This window comes from Eptatretus burgeri, chromosome 12 (assembly GCF_056783735.1).
Source record: "Eptatretus burgeri isolate ZD-2024b chromosome 12, Ebu_testis_v1, whole genome shotgun sequence".
Lineage (NCBI taxonomy): Eukaryota > Metazoa > Chordata > Myxini > Myxiniformes > Myxinidae > Eptatretus > Eptatretus burgeri.
The window spans coordinates 57,643,724-57,663,850 of NC_140972.1; the positions used below are offsets into that span (position 1 = coordinate 57,643,724).

General features: G+C 44.3%; 1 protein-coding gene across 2 annotated transcripts in view; it reads left to right on the plus strand.

Annotated features, from left to right (window-relative positions):
- WDR54 (WD repeat domain 54) overlaps positions 1-20,127 on the plus strand; it is a 64,809-nt gene that overhangs the window by 11,077 nt on the left and 33,605 nt on the right. The window contains exon 6 of one of the 2 annotated variants that reach the window (XM_085848081.1): positions 7,472-7,587. In XM_085848081.1, coding sequence (XP_085704207.1) covers positions 7,472-7,587 — 116 coding nt within the window. Of the gene's footprint in view, positions 1-7,459; positions 7,588-20,127 lie in introns of both variants that reach the window. The other variant, XM_085848080.1, reaches the window with a different exon arrangement.

Genomic DNA, 20,127 nt, shown 5'->3' on the forward strand with positions numbered 1-20,127 from the left:
CCTCGCGCTGCCCCTCTTTATTTCCCTCACGCTGCCCCACTTTCTTTCCCTCGCGCTGCGCCTCTTTCTTTCCCTCGCGCTGCCCCTCTTTCTTTCCCTCACGCTGCTTCTCTTTCTTTCCCTCGCGCTGTCCCTCTTTCTTTCCCTCGCGCTGCCCCTCCTTATTCCCCTCACGCTGCTCCTCTTTCTTTCCCTCGCGCTGCCCCTCTTTCCCTCATGTTGCCGCTCTTTCCCTCACGCTACCTCCCAAACTCCTCACGCTACCCCCCTCCCCATATCCCTCTCCCTCTGTCCCTCTCTTCCATCCCTTCACTCCCTCTTTCTCCCCTCTCCCTTCATATACCCATCAGGGAAGCGACGGATTGTATTTGCTGGTCTTTCTATACTAATAAGGGTGTGTGTGTGTGTGTGTGTGTGTGTGTGTGTGTGTGTGTGTGTGTGTGTGTGTGTGTGTGTGTGTGTGTGTGCACTCCATAACTCCCAAACCATGAAACCTAGGAGCCTGAAACTTTGCGTGCATACTAAAGCAATTCCAGGGAAGTGCATGAGTGAAAATTGGGTTTATGGTTTCATTAAAACACCCCTTTTGAAGATATTTAGTGGCTTTATTTAGATGATTATTTATATAATTATATCCTTTATCAGGTGCATCCTCAGCCACCCGGCTCTCGGTGGGGTCTTAAGGCGCATCCTGGGTTACCTCGCTGGGGTCTGAAGCCACCATGTTTTTTTGGCCTGCTCAACCATGCCTTGACTTGGAAGAGGCCGCAATGATTTGTAAATGATAAAGTTTTTTTTTGTTAATTTTCTTCACTCATGTTATAGAATGCCTGATGACTTCCCAAGAAACGGATGACAGAACGTTGCTCCTCCCTAGTGCATGCTTCTAAGGGAGCCCGTCATCTTGGAAATGCTCCACTGAACGTCATACGCTCAATGTTGCCACATCTAAAACAGGCAAAACATGACTCTTACCCATAGATATAACATATGTCGTCTAAAACTACACACATTACATTCTCAAATTTATATCGCCATTTTAAGGTTACTTATTGACTGCCCCTCGTATATACATTCCAAATGGGAATGTAAAAAATGGTTGCCCACATAAAATGGTCTACTATTATAAATAAAAGCAAAGGAAGGTGAGCACAATTTCAATATAAATTCACACTACCGTGTGGGTTAACTCATGATCATTATTTAATGTTAAATCCGAGGCAGAATATCAAAATCATGCAATACAGTATACAAGAAGAAAGCAAGTTAAAATTTATAGATTCATAGTAGTGTACAAAAGTCATGTATGTGAAAGGTATCTAACCAAATAATTCCACTGGGCCACTCAACTTTAAACCTATTTAACCTAATCGAACCAACTATCCCTTTCTTCATTGAGGCACTTTACCATAAATGGAATCGTGCTATTTTGATATCTTGCTGTTCAGCACTGGTCGCTTTTATACTTGTGAGTACCACGAAGCTGCATTGTATGAGTGGCATCACTTTTCAGGAACCAGTTACTCTATCTTTGAGGTCGCACACAAGAGGATGCAAACTTGAAACACGTGTTTATTCTTAGTTCCTCAAGTGGTTCAATCACAGCCACTATGAGGGCATCTGAATAGGAGTTGTACTGATAACTGAGAACAATCCTCGTTGCTCTTTTCTGGATTTTGTCTAGGTTGTTAGTTTGGCCTTTTGTTAGTCCAGAAGGCCATACTGGTGCAGAATATTCAAGTGCTGGCTGGACGTCTGACTTTTTTTGTTGTTGTTTTTGTTTTTTGTGTACCATGTCGAAGCTCTTGGAAGAACTAGTACACAGAACATATAACAAGGCATGAGACAAGAGGGGCGGGAGAGGGAAGCACAAAATAGTGGGGAACAGAGATGATAGGAGATCTGTGGATAGGAGAAGGATGGGGTGGGATACACGGGGTAAACAAGATGATACTACAGGGACTTTCAGGAAGGAAAACAATGAAATTGAAGGAGGTAGGTTTGGAGTGGATTAGTGGGGGAAGTAAAGATCAAGATTTTGGATGGGGGAAGAAATGAGATGGTGGTGAACAGCTGTTTTGAAGACCTGGAGGGGGGGGTTGAAGAGAGTGTGGGAGTTTGTACCAGAGGTGGCAAAAAAGAGGAATGAAAGGGTGAAGGTGAGCAGTGACTCTTGATTTTGGCAGTTTCATCAGAAGGCAGTTGCTGGTGGATCTTGAGCACCCTGCATAAATATTGGGAGGACAGAGCACAGACAGAACAGGGGATGCAAGGCCAGAGAGGAGTTGGTAAAAGTCAGAAAGACCATCGACTTGCCTCTGGTGAGAGAGTGAGAGACCCAAAGACTCAGGGCAGGTGGTTCCGGTGGTGTACGTTTGAAGTAAATTTGCACTGTTTGCATCTAGCTGTATTCAGGTGAAGATGGTTCTCGTCAGCCCATTCACTGAGTTCGGTCATGGCGTTTTTCATTGTAGAGTGGGTTCCCGATGATCTCACTTCTCCAATACTCGGATCGTCAACATACTTCCATTGCTGCAGCTCTGATGAATCTATTTCATCATTAATCATGGCAAGGAATGCCAAAGGATCAATCTTTGTTTCCTGTGCTACTCCACAGCTCAGGAATTTCCAGTTACATTTCCATCTGGAAACAAATCCCTTGCAAACTTTCAAGCATTGGGAAATTATGGATACTGGTCTCAACATTTTGAGAACAGCCAGCTTTTCCTTCGGTACAGGAGCCACATCAGCGTCTTTCCAGATTTGTGGAAGTTTGCTCTCTCTCACCGATGAATTGAATATATCATTGAATGGAATACTGAGTTCACATGCAAAATCCTTGAGAAGACTTTTTGTAACATCATCAGGGCCAATGGCTTTCCTTGCATCGATCTTGCTCAATTCATAGTACATCACCCACACTTCAACTTGAGGTGGTTCTTCAGCAGGTAGATGTGACAGAAGTTTGTGAGCAAGTAGGGGTGGTCAACTTCTTGATGTCGAAGAAAATTCATGGTTGATTGCAAGAGCTATTTCTTCATCAGTACCTTCAGGAACTGTTGGCTCAGTGATGGGAGAAGGTATCCAGAGTCTGTTGGCAAGTATCTGGATGCCACAGTGCTACCTCAAAAAATCAGCTGTCCTTCGATCACCCAGTGAGTTCTCATAGAAGTTTTCCTGAGCCTGAGCAATCTTCTTTGCAGCCAAGTTCTTGTTGTATCACCATTGAGTCATTGAGCCACTTGCAAATGCTTCCTGGTGATGCTTGATGGTAGCTTTCACTCCTGCCATCATCCAGGGTTTATCGGCCGTATACAGTTTGACCAATTTTTGTGGAAAATATTTATCAACGGCCTCTTGGAGTGACTTGTTGAAGGCATCAGACTTCAAACGGGTATCTGGTGCTGCCAGAACCTCATATCAAGTCTTTGATGTAATCCATTGCCCAAACTCATAATTATTCTGGGATGTCATAAAATGCAAGGTTATCCTGATAACCCTGTTAAGTCTCTTCATCCCATTTTTGGGAATCCACAAAACAGTGTTATGGTCACTCAATCCCATCGGAGATTCGGAGATCTCCGATCTCATGTAGTGTGTATGGAGATTTGTAATAATCAAATCCAGTACAGCATCACCTCAAGTGGGTTTATTTACAACCTCTTAAAGACAATGTACCCTCAATAACGGATCTACATCTACTCTTAAAATCACCCAAAATAGTATATCCACAATCTGCATGCATGGTGGCTAGCATATCAATTGTGGTAGTTAAGTGATCAATCAAGAAAGCATGATGTTGGCACCCTGGAGGTGGGGTGGGGGGGGGATATACACTACACATACAACTATTCTTGATATCGACCTAGGCAGCCTGTGCGGTCTTAATTTTAACCATACACATTCAAATTCAGTGGGAACAGAAATCATGGGAAGAGTATAAACTGTCAAGTCTTTCTTCATATGCAATACTACCCCACCGCCATGATAGATGTAGCGATGGTTTGTGAACATAAAACAGTCATCAAGTATCATTTGTTCATCTGCAATGTCAGGCATTTGCCAAGTTTATGTTATAGCAACAATGTCAATGTCAATGGCATGTCACAGTCTCTTCATTTCCGCAAATGTGATAAGCTCGAGAATCTCTTAACTTGAGCCGAATTTCAAAATTGATCTGCGGAATTGACCTGAGCAGCAGTTTTGACTGCTAACAACAAAAAAAAGATGTTCATTTGTCCAATTCGCACTCTCTGGGTGTCTCTGGGTGGTATTTAATATAACCGAGGATCGGCAATTGCTAATCACTCGCCAAACCTGCCGTTCCTTATCAAACGTTTCATTGGAGTACTTGCTGGAGTGCTTAAGCCACTTGGCGAGTGCTCTACAAGCTGCTTGGATCTTCGTTTGCAAGCCATGATTATGCATGACTAAAGTTACCTGCACTGTCCCCCTGCACTGTTCCTCTGCACAACACAATCAAAAATACATCAATTGATGTACAAAGTTCAAGCCCCACCTGCCTGTGTTGCACCTTGTGGTTCCTTGTCAATGGATAGAGGGAAGGAATTGATGGAGGATTGGAAGGAAGGAATTGATGGATGTACTAAACGAATGTTTGTCAGCCATGGCGAGACAGGAGACGGCAGTGTAAATGACTTTATTTTAATCACAGCTGTTGTCGTTTTTGAAAGTAAAATTACCAATTGACATTCAAGACAGTTAGGTGATAATGTAAATGAAGTGCATATATAAACGTGTCTTCCATTGTCTTAGTTAAATCTGACAAAAGTTTTAAATATAACCTTCACCTCGGAGCAGTCATGCTGACCACCTCCTGGAGATGCACCTCCTGGTGGAGTACTTTAGAGGTTATTAGGGGAGAGTCGTTTCCAAAACCCAAACTCATTGCATATGCTGCAGGGAATGTAATGGCAGATGAAGGAACAGCAGGTTGGAACTCGTCAATTCATTCATCATTCCTTGCATCTCATGTTTACTCTGTGAGATTGGAGTATCATGTGTTCATGAGCAACTGTGGAACTTGCTGTGAATCCACAATCCATCTCTTCCCTCCATTCATCCCTTCCATCCATCCATCCTTCCCTCCGTCCATCCCATCTATCCATCCCTTCCCCATCTCGTCATTTGTCCTCACTCCTCCCATCCCTCCTTCCCCTCTCTCCTCCCTCTCTCACCCCTCTTCCAACTTTTATGAAGTGATAAACAGTGGGTGGTTTTGATAAGTTCCCACAGGTAGTTGTGTTGTGGTCTGTAGGTGGTTATGTTGTGCTGTGGTGTTTGTGTTGTGTTTGGAGCCTGGAGTGCTGGGGAGTGTGTGTGCAGGTTGGGCAGATGGGCACTTTTTTGGCATTCAGGGATGCTGCTGGGTTCAATTCTGTTTGAATTTTGGGATTCAGCTCGGGTTGAGAGATTTGAAGGCTTATAACATTTTGGTTGTCAAACGTGTGATGAAATTAAATAAAGGCACGAAACACTGGCGTCTCCGGGTTTTTAATAAGCATTTCAGCTCGGGTGCGATGGGCCCTAGGGTGTCTTGGCCTGAGCCAGATTTTGGGGGTTGGACTGCGGGGTTGGGCTTGGTGATTGGGCCAGATGCTGGAGGGGTGTTCGTTACACTCCGGGCATCTCCAGACAGTGTGTGGTGTGTGACCGCCCCCCCCCCCCCAGAGAGATCCACTTCCAAAGCTAGTAACCGCATACTCAAGGGAAGCCCATGTTATAATCTCTTTTAAAATGGTACTTGCTGTCTGAAAGTGACAGGTAGTTTTGCTATCCTGCTTGAATGTGCTGTTTTAACATACCCCATGTCACTCAATCCTGGACTAATGCTGGCAGACGGGACAATCCTTCTCAAGTCCTCCTCCTGACTGCAAGTCAACCCCTCCCCCCCCCCACTCCCTTCAAGTCCCACTACCAAACGCAAGTCCAGAACACCACCTTCCCCTCCCCATTTCCCTCCTTGTTCACCCAACCTATTTGCTCCCAACCCCTCCTTACACCCCCTAGCTCCCAGATTATATACCAACGTGTGGTGAAACATCACCCCCCTCCCCTTTCCTCGCTTCCCCTTCTCTGCTTCCACTGCCTCATCTGTCTCCCTCACTCTTCCTTCCTCACTCTCCTCTCCTCTCCACTCCCTTATCTTTCCACTCCCCTCCGCTCCCTCACATCTCCCTCATCATTCCCCCATCCCTCCCTACTCACTCTCACTCTCACTCTCACTCTCACTCTCCCCCACTCTCTTAGTTTTCCCATCAGCGAAGCAATGTGTGGTATTTGCTAATATATAATAATTCTGATGAAACCAATCTATATATTAATACTGAAGGACCAATTTTGTGCTCCTCCTAGCGGTTGCGTCACGTTTTTCTCGGTACTGTGACCTGGACTGAAAGAAACTTCGTACCTGTAAGAGTGCATCGCACATAGTGGCAATAGTCAACCTTCAACTCTGAAGCAGAATAAACACTTTTCGTTTTACATTAGTTTACATGGCGACGTGTGACGTCACCGCTGAAAGGCATAAGGACGTCATGACATCATCGTTCATTCGCTGACGTCATTACATCTGTCGTCGACAGACCGTCACTGCCGAGAGGCGCAATGCCACTCCGAGAAAACAGCGTCTGCAATGTAAAACCCTCTTCTGCACATGCTGACTACCTCAGAATGTGAATTTGACACAAAAATGTAACAAGAAACTTTGTATTTAAAGGAAAGATTTATTTAAAAAAATATATTATTTCTGTTAACGTCTGCGCGTAATTTAACGTTTCTCAACCGCCATCATTACCTGTGTTGTGTCTTGCGTGTGTGATCTTCAAATTAAAGTGTCCAGCGGTGTTCGATCGTCGGATTTGTGCCAAAAAGTGCCGTTCATTGAAATTTGCATTCTGATTCTCGGTCACCCTCCACTGCTCCTGTTCAGTCTAGGGCTAGGCCTATGTCATGTTAAACTTGCCCCATCAGATGCCAACCTTCCAGTCAAACTGCAGAGGATGCAATTTCCAGTCAAACTCGCATACTCGATGACCATAAACAAATCCCAGGACCAAACATTTGACAAACTCGGAATATACCTCCCAGCCCCTGTGTTCTCCCATGGCCAACTATATGTTGCATTTTCATGTGCAAGAGGTTACTCCTATATATCTATCAAAGTGGACAATAATTCCTCACAATGACTATTCAGCAACAAGACACTCACCCACAATGTCATCTACAGGGAGGTCCTTCAGAAAACTAAGGAAAGGTAACCATAGTGCATCACATCCCTAATGACACCCTCCCCAGCTTCCCATAACATCAACTATTATGCCTCATCCACCTTTTGCCACCCATTCAACTCCGTGCGGAGCACGGGTATATGCTAGTTATAATTAATGCACGATAATGATACTTATTATTGTCATGTGATGTCTATGCTCACAACTAGGTGTTTCATCAGGATGTGTGCTTGTGTACAACATCCCTCCACGTGGTACCAACATCACGCTGTGCAATGAACTATACCAGCACGCACATGCCATCTCATCCATCTCCAGCGAGACCTTTGGTGATTTGGTATGTTCTCCAAAATGATTACGTGCAATCCTTCCGATAACTCACTAACTCATGGACGTGTGTGTGTGTGTGTGTGTGTGTGTGTGTGTGTGTGTGTGTGTGTGTGTGTGTTTGGGATTGAATCCTGGCTGTAGGCTGGACACTGCATGTTTTTAACATTGTTACCATCAAACCAATTCCTAACTGACACAGCTGTATCTTAAGGTGTGTTGTTATGCTGGTAGATGCAACAGCTTTCACTGTAGTATAGTATCAAACCTCAGAATGAGGTTTCCTCTAAAATGTCACATTAAGACACCTTTCTAAAACCACATCCTGTATTTATTTATTTGTTTTTGTGAGAAAAAAATGAGTACATACAGGTTTGGAGGATTAATTTCAAATTTGGTTAAGCTGTCACAATGCGTTTAATAATATTGTGAAACTTTTTGAGCCTATTCTTCTTCTCCATCTTCGACCGAATGCAGCACAAGGCTGTGGGGTAGCATCATTGACAGAGGGTACAGCTGTGCCATGAATGCAATGCCCTTGAGGGCAGAAATTTGGAGTCTGGCCATGGTGCTGGTAATAGCTCACCTACTCTTCATGAAAGATACATGGGATGTTTAACGTCCACCAACTAATGCTGGCAGATTCGCATCAAGTCTTAATGTCCATCCGAGGGAAGGGAGACACATTGATGAATCTCCCTGCCTGTGAAGCACCATGATGACAGTTTATAGCTTGGCTGAGATTCAAACCCAGGTTAGGCAGCTTGGAGGTGAGTGTGCATACTTGAAGGCCTTACTGCCAATTCTGAGCCCATTATAAGTGCTAAATATCAGAGAAAAATATAAATCCATTTCAATAAAATGATGGTGTCTTGTCTCTTTGTCATATTTTGTATCTCCTCTGTCACTGCTTCATGCATAATTAACAATGTCTTACAATTCTGCTTATGTCATCTAAATTTACCTACAACTACTTTTATTCTATTCGGCATAGTCAAAAAATAGATGTTCTCAAAGCAGTTGCAATGGCAGATAACGTCATGGTGTTGTGGGCCGGGGGTCGGTGGTGAGGACGACTGCTAGATGGTGCAGTCGGACCATCTCCCATCGAACACCCGGGATCAAAGGTCGTCACCCCGGATAACTTCGGAGTCGACGGGTCGCTTAAAGGATCGTGGTCGCCAATATTTTTATGGCGTGAGGTAGGGTCCACTTGTCTAATTCCAATTTACCGAAGTACCCAGGCCATCTAACTACTGGGGAAGCCACACCCTCGGCCGACTTTGTCCAAACCGAGTCGCTGTTACCGACTCGGATCTGGCGTAACCGAGCGGGAGTTATCAAAGCTGCGCCGGTCCAAATAACAAATTATGACCCTCGCAGCTGTCTTTATTTCTGTCTTTATAACTGTCTTTATTTCGACACTCGCAGCCAAGGGGATAGACAGACTGGAGGTCAGAGTTCTGCTGGTTCCTGGCCGCGTTCACACGGCTTGCCAACCTGCCCTTGTGGAGCTCAGGATTCTTGTGGAAGGGCTTGGGAAGATCGGATGCTCCAAACACCACGGTGGGACTCGAACCCACACGAACAACCTCGCACCAAGCGCCAAGGAACCAAAACAAGCGGCAGACGCCAGCCAGCACCAAGACAGATGATGGCCAGCAGACCAGACGAGACGACCTAGACGGATCGCACCGACAATTATTCAACCCCTCCTGCGAGGTGGGAGGGATCCGTCCTGAGGTAACTCTGCCCCCCATTGAATCGGTGGCGTGTCGGTGCCCCCCCCCCCCGAAGACGCTCTGTCATTGTTTCTGGCCTTCTGGCTTCCCATTTGCTGGAACGCCTCGGCCTTGCTCGTTCTTCGTCCATTGGCTAGAGGAAACACTCCTGTCCTTCTTCGGAGCAGAGCCTCGATCTGAGGCGATGGAGGCTCCGCCCACGCCTTCAGCCAAAAACACGTGGATAATGGAGTCGGTGCGCGACGGTTTGGTTGGGTGGCAGAACGAAGCAAGATGTTGTTGTTGGGGAATAAAAAAAAAACTAACTACAAAATAACTCGCAGCCCACCCATGAAATTCCAGTTAGACACAGGGGATGGATTCTAACTATACACATATACTTAACGAAATAACTAAACTTTGGGAATGCTGACTGTCTGTGTGCGGCTTCCAAATCCATCACAATGGCACCCCAGTGGGTAGCCCTTGAAGTCCAACCTTCACAGGATTTTTTGTTGTTGTTGCCCCCATTTTTTTCATGAGTCACAGGATTGTTGTTCTTTGGCACTCCTGTACTATAAAATCCCATACCATACTATCACCTGTCTTTGACGTGTATATTTGCTTGTATTTAATTAAAAGTTATTTTAGAAGCCCTTTATGTTTAGGTGTCTATAAAATTCTTCAGATGCACTAATGACCTATGTCAAGGTCCTATTATATGTCAATGCAAGAGAGAATTAGCTGAATTGAAAGAACAAATTTTTGTAGCATTGGACACACCTGGCAAAATAATTGTCACCTGAACTTTTCAGTCTTGTTTTAGAGACTGGTGGAAGTTTAAGATTGAACAAAGGTAGCAACGTGGTTCCTAAATAGAAATGAGTTCTGAGACTTCAGTGAGAGCAAGCAAATTAATAGCCTTCTTCATAACTCCCAGAAGTTTAAAAGTGCAAAGTAACAAAGGGGGAGCTTTCTGTGTGCATAGAGAGTTTACCAAAAACAGTTTGAAACAAGTGGAGATAATGTAAAGTGGACAAAGGTTAACCAAATAAAATTGAGTTGCAGTAATCCATCTGAGACATGACTACTATATATATATATATATATATATATATATATATATATATATGTATATATATATATATATATTTATATATATATATATATATATATATATATATATATATATATATATATATATATATATATATATATATATATAGTTGTAAATTTCCCGCCCGTCGGCGTGCGAACGACCGCATCTAACCAATAGCGGTCGCTTCGCTCACCGAACGGACAATCCAGTCGTGACTTTCTGGAACAACGCCAGAAACCAGTCATGGGTGGGTTTTTAATCCCACCACGGCCCATTCCGTATTCTACCCGCGCGAAATAGGGTCAATCGCCGAATATCGATATACCTAAGTACCCGCGCGGGTAACCTACCGAGGGACCATACCTCGGCGAAGGCCTGCTTGAACACGAACCGCGTAAGCGGTCCGTTCCGTTCCGGGATAACCGAGCGGGTATTATTGCCAGATCTCGCCGGACCCGATTCTATTTATCGGTTATTTAAAAACCAACTAATATTCCGCAATACAAGATGGCATTTCAATGGGGGAATGGACGCAACGAACAGGTTTACATTCACACAAGGACATTTATTATAATAAAGCACGTATGCAATTAAACAAGGCAAAACACGTATGCAATTATACAAGCAACAAAAGCACGACAAAAGAACTACAACCGTCTACTTATTATGTACAGTCACTTGCACTTAACAGCAGTTCTTACTTATTAGACAGGCCCACAGACACACGTACGCACACACACACACACACACACACACACACACACACACACACACACACACACACCCAAGAAATGGTGGCAGAGGCCTTTAATAATGGCTCCAGCTCGGAGGACAGGTGAGCTGAAACCCAGAACCTATCTCGAACCTCTCCACCTCGTGTGGTCTTCAAGTTGTTTGGACCCGGGCTCCAGCGAGAGCGAACTGGATCCAATCGCCGTGAGCCGTGATCCTTCCTGAGCTCACGCAAATTCTCCCGCACTTCTCAACACGTGCTGGTGAGACGAGGCGCCAATCCTTCCCGTCGATGTGTCGCTTCCCCGTGGAACCACCTCCAAGAAGAGGTCGATGAGTCGCACCAAGCCGGGAACCAAAATGGAGTACAAAGAGTTCCACGAACCAATAATAAGAAGCCACCACTCGCAGCTCGAGCCGAGCGACCGGCTTAACTTCCCTCCAAACAGGGCAGCTTGAAGCAAAAAGCTCTCCCGAGCCAAGCAGAAGCCGAAGCTCACGGAACCGTCAAAGCAAAGAGCATCCAAAAAGCCTCCTCCCGAGTCAGGCCTCAGCCGAAGCTCACTGAGCCAGCTGAAGCAAAAAGCTTCCGAAGGCCTCAACCCTAACGCAAGCCAAGCAGGACCCGATGGTCTGCTGAACGACTACTCTCTGCTGAAGCAAAAAGCTCTCCCGAGCCAAGCAGAAGCCGAAGCTCACGGAACCGTCAAAGCAAAGAGCCTCCAAAAAGCCTCCTCCCGAGTCAGGCCTCAGCCAAAGCTCACTGAGCCAGCCGAAGCAAAAACTTCCGAAGGCCTCAACCCTAACGCAAGCCAAGCAGGACCCGATGGTCTGCTGAACGACTACTCTCTGCCGAAGCAAAAAGCTTACTACTCCAACTCCCCTCTCCAACTCTGCTCAAACATGAACAAAGAAAAGATCTCTTCCTTATCCTCTTCCGCCCTCCCCCCGCTCCCGGCGTGACTCATGACTCATGACTCATGCCCTCGTGCTCCATCCCATCCATCCATTGTAACAATATATATATATATATATATATATATGTATATATATATATATATATATATATATATATATATATATATATATATATATATATATATATATATATATATTGTTACGGCTGTGGAAATTCGCAAACCACAATCGAGGTCCCTCAGGTGAGATATCTCTGTAAGTACATGTGTAGTTAGCCCAAACCCATTGTATAGAGGGAATTTATGTGCTCCATCCGGGCTGCGACGCTTTGAGTTAACCATTCTGCTGTTCTATCTTTTTTTTCAAATAAAAACCAACAAGATGCTCGGTGGGCTTTTCGCGCCATCCTTCTCCGCGCTTGGTGCGAGGGGAGGGCAGCTGGCGCCCGATTGGTGGGTGCGCGGTGTGACGCGGCCAGGAAGGAGGAACGCCCCTCTTCGAGACCTTTCTTGAAGCGCCTCGAAGGGGGTTGGAGCAAAGAACAGGGCGGAGCTCTGGAATATAAAAGTCAGAGACGGGCGAAGCAGTTGTGTGGATGCTCTTGCTCGTTGGATATTCTTGCTTCGTGGTTGCTCTCGCTCTCGTCTTCCGGCTCGCTCGTCCTGGTGGCCGCTGGCCTGGTCTTTTGTGGGGCAGTTGCAAGACCCCGCTGGCGGGAAGGAGCGTCCGCCATTCCCCTCTCCCGACTTCAGGCATCCACGTTCCCCCCCCCCCTCTATCCACGCTGGGATAGCGCCGAACACTCGGTCCGTGGCGTCGAGTGGCCAACACGTGCAGGCGCGAGGCACGCAGGAGAGGACTCGCCTACCACGCCAGGGCAAGAAGTCGCGGCCAGGCGGGACCATGTCGACGGATGTAGGAGAGGGACTCGACGGCCCAAAAGGGAAGTCACCATTTCTTTTCGGGGTTTTTTTTGTATGAAACTTGTGGCGCCGTGTCTTGTGAAGTAAAACTGTATAAGTGTTGCCATGTGTCGGTCTTAGTCGGTTGTAGCTCTGCGTCGTCGTTGCTTTATTGTTTTTCTTCTTGCATTTGCTTTATGTGCATTCTGATTCTGTTTGGCTGTATATGTGTGCGTTGTGTCTGTGTCTGTGTGAATAAAGTGCTTGTGTGAACTTGTTCCCCGTTTTGCTGCGTCCTTCCCTTTGTTGAATCTCCATCTTGCTTCACATAACGGGTTCGTCATGGGCTTAATACACCCGATAATTAATTGGAACCATCGAGGCCGACGATAACACCGCTCGGTTATCCCGATAGTACGGAACGGACCGCTATAGCGGCCCGTGTCCGGAGTCGACCTGCGGCGAGGTGCGATTGCCCGGTCTACCATCCGCGTGGGTACTTAGGTAGGTCGAGTTTGGCGAACAACCCTATCCCACGTGGGTGGCCGATTGGCACGATCGTGGTGAGGCCGAAAGGCCCACCCGTGACTGGCTCCCGGCGTTCGTCCGAGAGGGTCACGACAGAATTGTCCGTCCGGTGGGCGACGTGCCGCGATTCGAGTCACGTGGCCGATCGCACGCCGGCGGGCGCGAATTTGCAACAATATATATATATATATATATATATATATATATATATATATATATATATATATATATATATATGTATATATATATATATGTATATATATATATATATATGTATATATGTATATATATATATATGTATATATATATATATATATATATATATATATATATATATATACATATATATGTATATATGTATATATATATATATATATATATGTATATATATATATATATATATATATATATATATCTATATCATGATCTCACATGTGAGCTGAGGAAAATCAAGAAAATTTGAACAGATCTCATGAGGGGGTATTGTAAAGGAAGACCAAAATAAATCTTTTTATGACCTTATCCATGGAAGAATGTAAAAGCAGGTTTACAAACTTTATGAGCAGGTGTTTGTAAGAATATCTAGGATCCATAATAACTGCAGGTTTATGAGGAAGTGATCTAGAAGTCGTCCACAGCCAGCCATTGTTGAGGAAGGTGGTTTAGAAATCATGGTGTGTTAAAATTTATTTTTTATCTTGATTATACCCTTTATATTTTATCTTGATTCAGTTGAGAGCGAGTTTCTGTTCCACGAAAAGTGTTTAAAGAGCCAAAAATATTATGAGGTTTAAAAGACAGCTGTAACTCAATAAAATCTGGGTAAAACTGAAAGTTGATGTTTCCAAACAATATGACTGAGAGCAACTATACAAATCGAGAATCAAATTTGACAGATAACAGAACCTTGTGGAAAACCAACAGATGCAGGAATTTATTGCCTTGGCAAAACGGCTACGAACAAAGTATCTATGGTGTATATATTCAGCCGAATAAGATCAAGCCAACGCCAACGATACCAAGACATCATAAATATGAAGAAATAACTCCATAATTAACTCGTTTTTGCTTGCAGTGTCTTTGGTGGTGTAAAGGTAATATCCGAGTTAAAACATTGGGGGAAACCTCGTGACTGTGGTAACACAAAGATGAGAATTCCGACTTGTAGACATGATCTTCCACAGGAAACCATGTGATGGCGCTATAACGCAGGCATCGTAAAAACTCCAGATCGTCTAAATTAGTGGTGGGAAACCGTAGCTAATCAGAGGGCCGCAAGTCCAGCCCTCAAACAACTCCAATGGGCGCAATATCCCCTTTACCGCAATTACAAGCCAAAATGAAAAGTTTCAATCTAAAAAGCACTATATATTTCATGATATAAAGATTGAGAATGTTATAAAGGATTGAACACATCAATGCAAAAGATCAATTGGGGATTAGGACCTTGCAGAGATTTGTTCACAGAATCTGGTTCCTGTAAAAAAAAGTGTAAAACCAAGGGGGCTGTGGATAAATGCATTATGGACCATGGGTTGATCACCAAAAAGTCTAAATCATCATTGTGTGTGTGGGGGAGAGGGGGGAATTTAAAATGTAGACTTTTGACACTAAAGTCTAACATCCCCGATGGGTTTTCTTCATGATTAGTTATACTCTTCGATTAAACTGCCAAAAATTTCAGTGATATGTCATTGACTTGGTTGATTTCTCTGAGCTTGTGTCATCATGGAGAACTTTTGATAGCAATTCGCTGTGTAAAGATTGCACACAATCCGACTCAAATATTGACCGGTATCATGTTGATGAAAGCTTGCATTATTGTGCTTCCAATGCAATCATCTTAAGTTAGATTATCAGTAATGATTTTCAAAAAGAAACAGGAAAATAGGCCACTAAAGGAAATGTCACGAAAGTGAATAATAAGTTTTCCTGTTTGATCCTCCCCTCTGAGCATGCAAAGCTCATTGTGCTGGAATCCCAGGTTCAAATTCCATTTAGGCATACGGTATTGATTTGTCCATGGCCTCCTAATGTCCTTATAATTTGTATCAAAGAATGCTGACATCGTAGTTTGTGTGTAATATATGTACACGCTCCACCATAAGCCTTGGCCTTCACAAAAGTTCTCGTGAAATTCTCATCGGATTTCTATTCAATTTTTGTTGGGAGATCACTGTTACAAGTAAAGTAAAAATTAAAAACTTCTTCTTCCTCACTTTCTTTTATAAGGGGTGAGGTCACATGGGTGTCTGCCCTGCCTTGACCACAATACTCCTCCACTTCTCCCTGTTCTCAGCAAACTCTCTTCATTCTCGAACCACCCCTACCTTATTGATACCCCTCTTCACACAATCTTCTCATCTCTACCTCTTTTTGAACCTCTGACCTCACTCCCTCAACCTATCAGCTTTCTTTGTGGATAATAAAAAAATGACTGCCAGGGTGAATCGTAATGCCAAGTAACAAGCCTCACAAGTTGTAGGAAACAGGTGAGATGATCTCCAAACCATTTCAGAGGTAGCAATGTCGCTTGGCAGTTTTTTTATTACTTACGAAATCTAAAGATTTCGTAAGTATATTGATGACTTCCGTCCTCTGTTTGTGTGTTTGTGTGTGTGTGTTTGTGTGTTTGTTTGTAGGCACGATAACTCGAGAACGGAAGAAGCTACCAATGTCAAATTACACCACGTGATTCAGGAGGGTGATGGCTAGCGCTGATTACATTTTGGTCAAAGGTCAAGGTCACAGTGAGGTCAAACATAATTCTGTAAATTCATGTGAAGAAATGGAGTATTTTTGCTTCGCTCGACGTTGTGAGTTCATTTTAACTTCAATTTTAATTTTGTCTTCGGTTTTGCGATCGCTTAGGACGCTTAACACTCGGTTGTCGAAATTCTGGTAAAAATCGGATGTTTTGGAGACTTTTTAAGATTGTATAAAAAATATTTCACTCGCCGCGTCACGGCTCGTCATGTGGTGCAGCACGCTCGAGCAGACGCGTCGTTGAGTCACGTAAAGGTTTTGCATGTGCGCGCTGACGGTGTTTTCGATAAAGATGGTGTTTAAAAGTCATTTTTTATCCCAATAAAGGTTATCTTCGCATGCCTGACTCGCTAAGCCGTCGGATTATGTAAAGATTGTTGGTGGATGGCCGAATATTACGGTTTTGTGACTTGATAAAATAATATTAAATAATTGCGTGGAGAAATGGAGATTTTTGCTTCGGTTGACTTTACGATTTTTGATGGTTTGGTACAGAATCATCGTAGAAACTTCTGGTTTGCGTCGCTACCTTCTCTAGAGACAGCTTTTATTAGACAAGGTCAGAGGTCAAGTTGACGATTTCGTAAGTACCAGTCTATGACTACTTATTACTTACGAAATCTAAATATTTTGTAAGTATATTGATGACTTCCGTCCTAAGCCTGATGTTGGCGCAGTGGTTAGGGCAGCGGCTTGGGATCCAAGAGGTCCTGAGTTCAAGCCCCATTGAGCCACTGAATTAATACACCAGGGGGTTGACTGAGCCTGTCATCCTTCCGAGGTCGGCGAAATGAGTACCAGTATACTGGGCCGGTGTATACCCCGGTTAAAAAATAGGTGTACCATATCCCTGTGTCGTAAGAGGCGACCAGGGTTGCGTCAGGAAGGGCATCGGCGTAAAAAAAACATATGCCAAATCACTATGCGGATCATACGGATGACCGCTGTGGCGACCCCTAATGGGAGCAGCCGAAAGAAGAAGAAGAAGAAGATTGATGACTTCCGTCCTCTGTTTGTGTGTGTGTGTGTGTGTGTGTGTGTGTGTGTGTGTGTTTGTTTGTAGGCATGATAACTCGAGAACGGAAGAAGCTACCAATGTCAAATTACACCACCTGATTCAGGACGGTAATGGCTAGCGCTGATTCGATTTTGGTCAAAATCGGTAAAAGGTCAAGGTCACAGTGAGGTCAAACATTCGATTTTTGATGGTTTGGTGCAAAATTATCGTAGAAACTTCTGGTTTGCGTCGCTGCCTTCTCTAGAGACAGCTTTTATTAGACAAGGTCAGAGGTCAAGTTGACGATTTCGTAAGTACCAGTCTATGACTGCTTGTTTGTTTGTTTGTAGGCATGATAACTCGAGAACGGAAGAAGCTACCAATGTCAAATTACACCACGTGATTCAGGAGGGTGATGGCTAGCGCTGATTACATTTTGGTCAAAATCGGTCAAAGGTCAAGGTCACAGTGAGGTCAAACATCCAAAAAAAAGTTATAACTCGAGAACGGAAGAAGCTACCAATGTCAAATTACACCACGTGATTCAGGAGGGTGATGGCTAGCGCTGATTAGATTTTGGTCAAAATCGGTCAAAGGTCAAGGTCACAGTGAGGTCAAACATCCAAACCATGATAACTCGAGAAAAGTTACCACAAGTATTGTTGACGGAGCATGAGTTTGGAAGATCGAGGTAAGCTTGGCGGAATTCGTGTGTCAATTCGTCGAGTTACGGGTGTTTTAAAATTTTCAGTGTTAGCACCCATGGCGCAGAACGCCTTGCCTAGCTGTAGGCCGCGTTGTGTTTTCGAGTAGGATGGTGTTTAAAAGTCATTTTTCATCCCAATAAAGCTTATCGTCGCATGCCTGATTCGCTAAGCCGTCGGATGGTGTAAATATTGTTTTTGGATGGCCGAATATTACGGTTTTATGGCTTTGATAAAATAATATTAAATAATTCCATAAATTTGTGTGGAGAAATGGAATATTTTTGCTTCGGTCGACGTTATGAGTTCGTTTTAACTTCGATTTTAATTTTGTCTTCGGTTTTTGCAATCGCTTAGGCCTAAGTCACATTTGCTTTACGGCGAGGATGCGGTGGCCGTACGCCCTCTGAATTGACAGAAACGTGCGGCGGCCACAGAGTTTCTGCGGTGGCCTCAGGGTGGCCCTACGACGTTTGGCTATATTTTACAGACCGTAGGGGTCACCGTGGAATTATAGCGCGGAGTTATAACTTTTTTCATTTCTACGTTCGCCGTAGCAATTCGACAAGCCGAAACAAAATAACTGGTAAAAAACAGGAAGAAAAAAAAAGAACCCACTCGTTACCGTCTGTCTGGCCGCACGTTCGCCTGAGGGCCCCCCTGCGGTCGCCTTGCGGGCACCTTGCATCTGCGTTGAAAATTCTATGGCCGCCGCAGGAACGCCCTAAGGTCACCGTGCGACATCAAATCAAAGACCGTACGGCACCCCCACGTTTTCGGTCTCCACAATTTATAAATACGCCTTGCGGCTCCCCGAGAAATAAAAACATGTGACTGCTACATTGTGTGACCGTGGAAATACTGCGGCCGCCCTATAATTGCTAGTGGCCATAGATTATGTAGACCCCACGGCCGCCGTGGCAAATGTGACTTCGGCCTTAGGACGCTTAACACTCGGTTGTTGAAATTCTGGTAAAAATTGGATGTTTTGGAGACGTTTTAAGATTGTATAAAAATATTTCACCCGCCGCGTCACGTCTCGTCACGTGGCGCAGCGCGCTCATGCAGACACGTCGTTGAGTCACTTAAAGGTTTTGCGTGTGCGCGCTGACATCATCGCGCTAATCCCGGCGTCATTTCGAGTTGGGGTGAGGGGGGCGTCGAGTGTGACCTTTATGTTACGTTAATCCATAGTAACTAGAGAACGGAAGAAGCTACCAATGTCAAATTACACCTCGTGATTCAGGAGGGTGATGGCTAGCGCTGATTACATTTTGGTCAAAATCGGTCAAAGGTCAAGGTCACAGTGAGGTCAAACATTCGATTTTTGATGGTTTGGTACAGAATAATCGCAGAAACTTCTGGTTTGCTTCGCTACCTTCTCTAGAGACAGCTTTTATTAGATAAGGTCAGAGGTCAAGTTGACGATTTCGTAAGTACCAGTCTATGACTGCTTGTTTTATTATTTCTGTTCTTCCTTTGTGCCTGCAGCTTCAACGCTATGATGAGAGTAGGAGCAGAATGTATGAAGTAACCCCCAGTAACCCCAGTAACCTTACCCCCAGTAACCTAAATTGTTTCTTCTTACCTCTAACACCCTAGATTCTTCTTACCTCCAGGTTGTATGCAACAAGGGACCAGATCTTTATTATTGACACAAATATGGATTTTTGACACAGAACATTATAAAGTGTTCTGCTCTGTGGCAGTTTGACCTCCATAGGTTAATGTAAGACAGGGTCACTGAGGCTGTCTCTGAACCTTTAAGGTTGTCAACAGTGTTGATTTGTATTCAGTACTTAATGTGATGATAGAACCAACATGGCTGCCTCCAATCCACACGAGATCTCTGCCTCAATCTCACAAGATAAACATGTCCACCTTGTTCCTGGTCTTGCAATTAAAGGACATGGCGAATCGTTTTTATGTAATACGGGCACACTAGTTTTCAGGTTCTTCCTGCAACACATTTCTATCATTCTCCCCTACCTCCCCCCCACTCACCCCAACCAAGTGCTTTTTTGAAGCTGTGTTACCATCTGCTTCTAAAATGGCCTGCAAAGTAGCTATATACAATTCTACAATTGTGCTTGTAATGTGTTTGCCAGATACGTTCCCCATGGGGGTGCAAGTCACATTGAGACCGAGTTCACATTGCTTTCCTGCCGTTACCCCCACCCCGC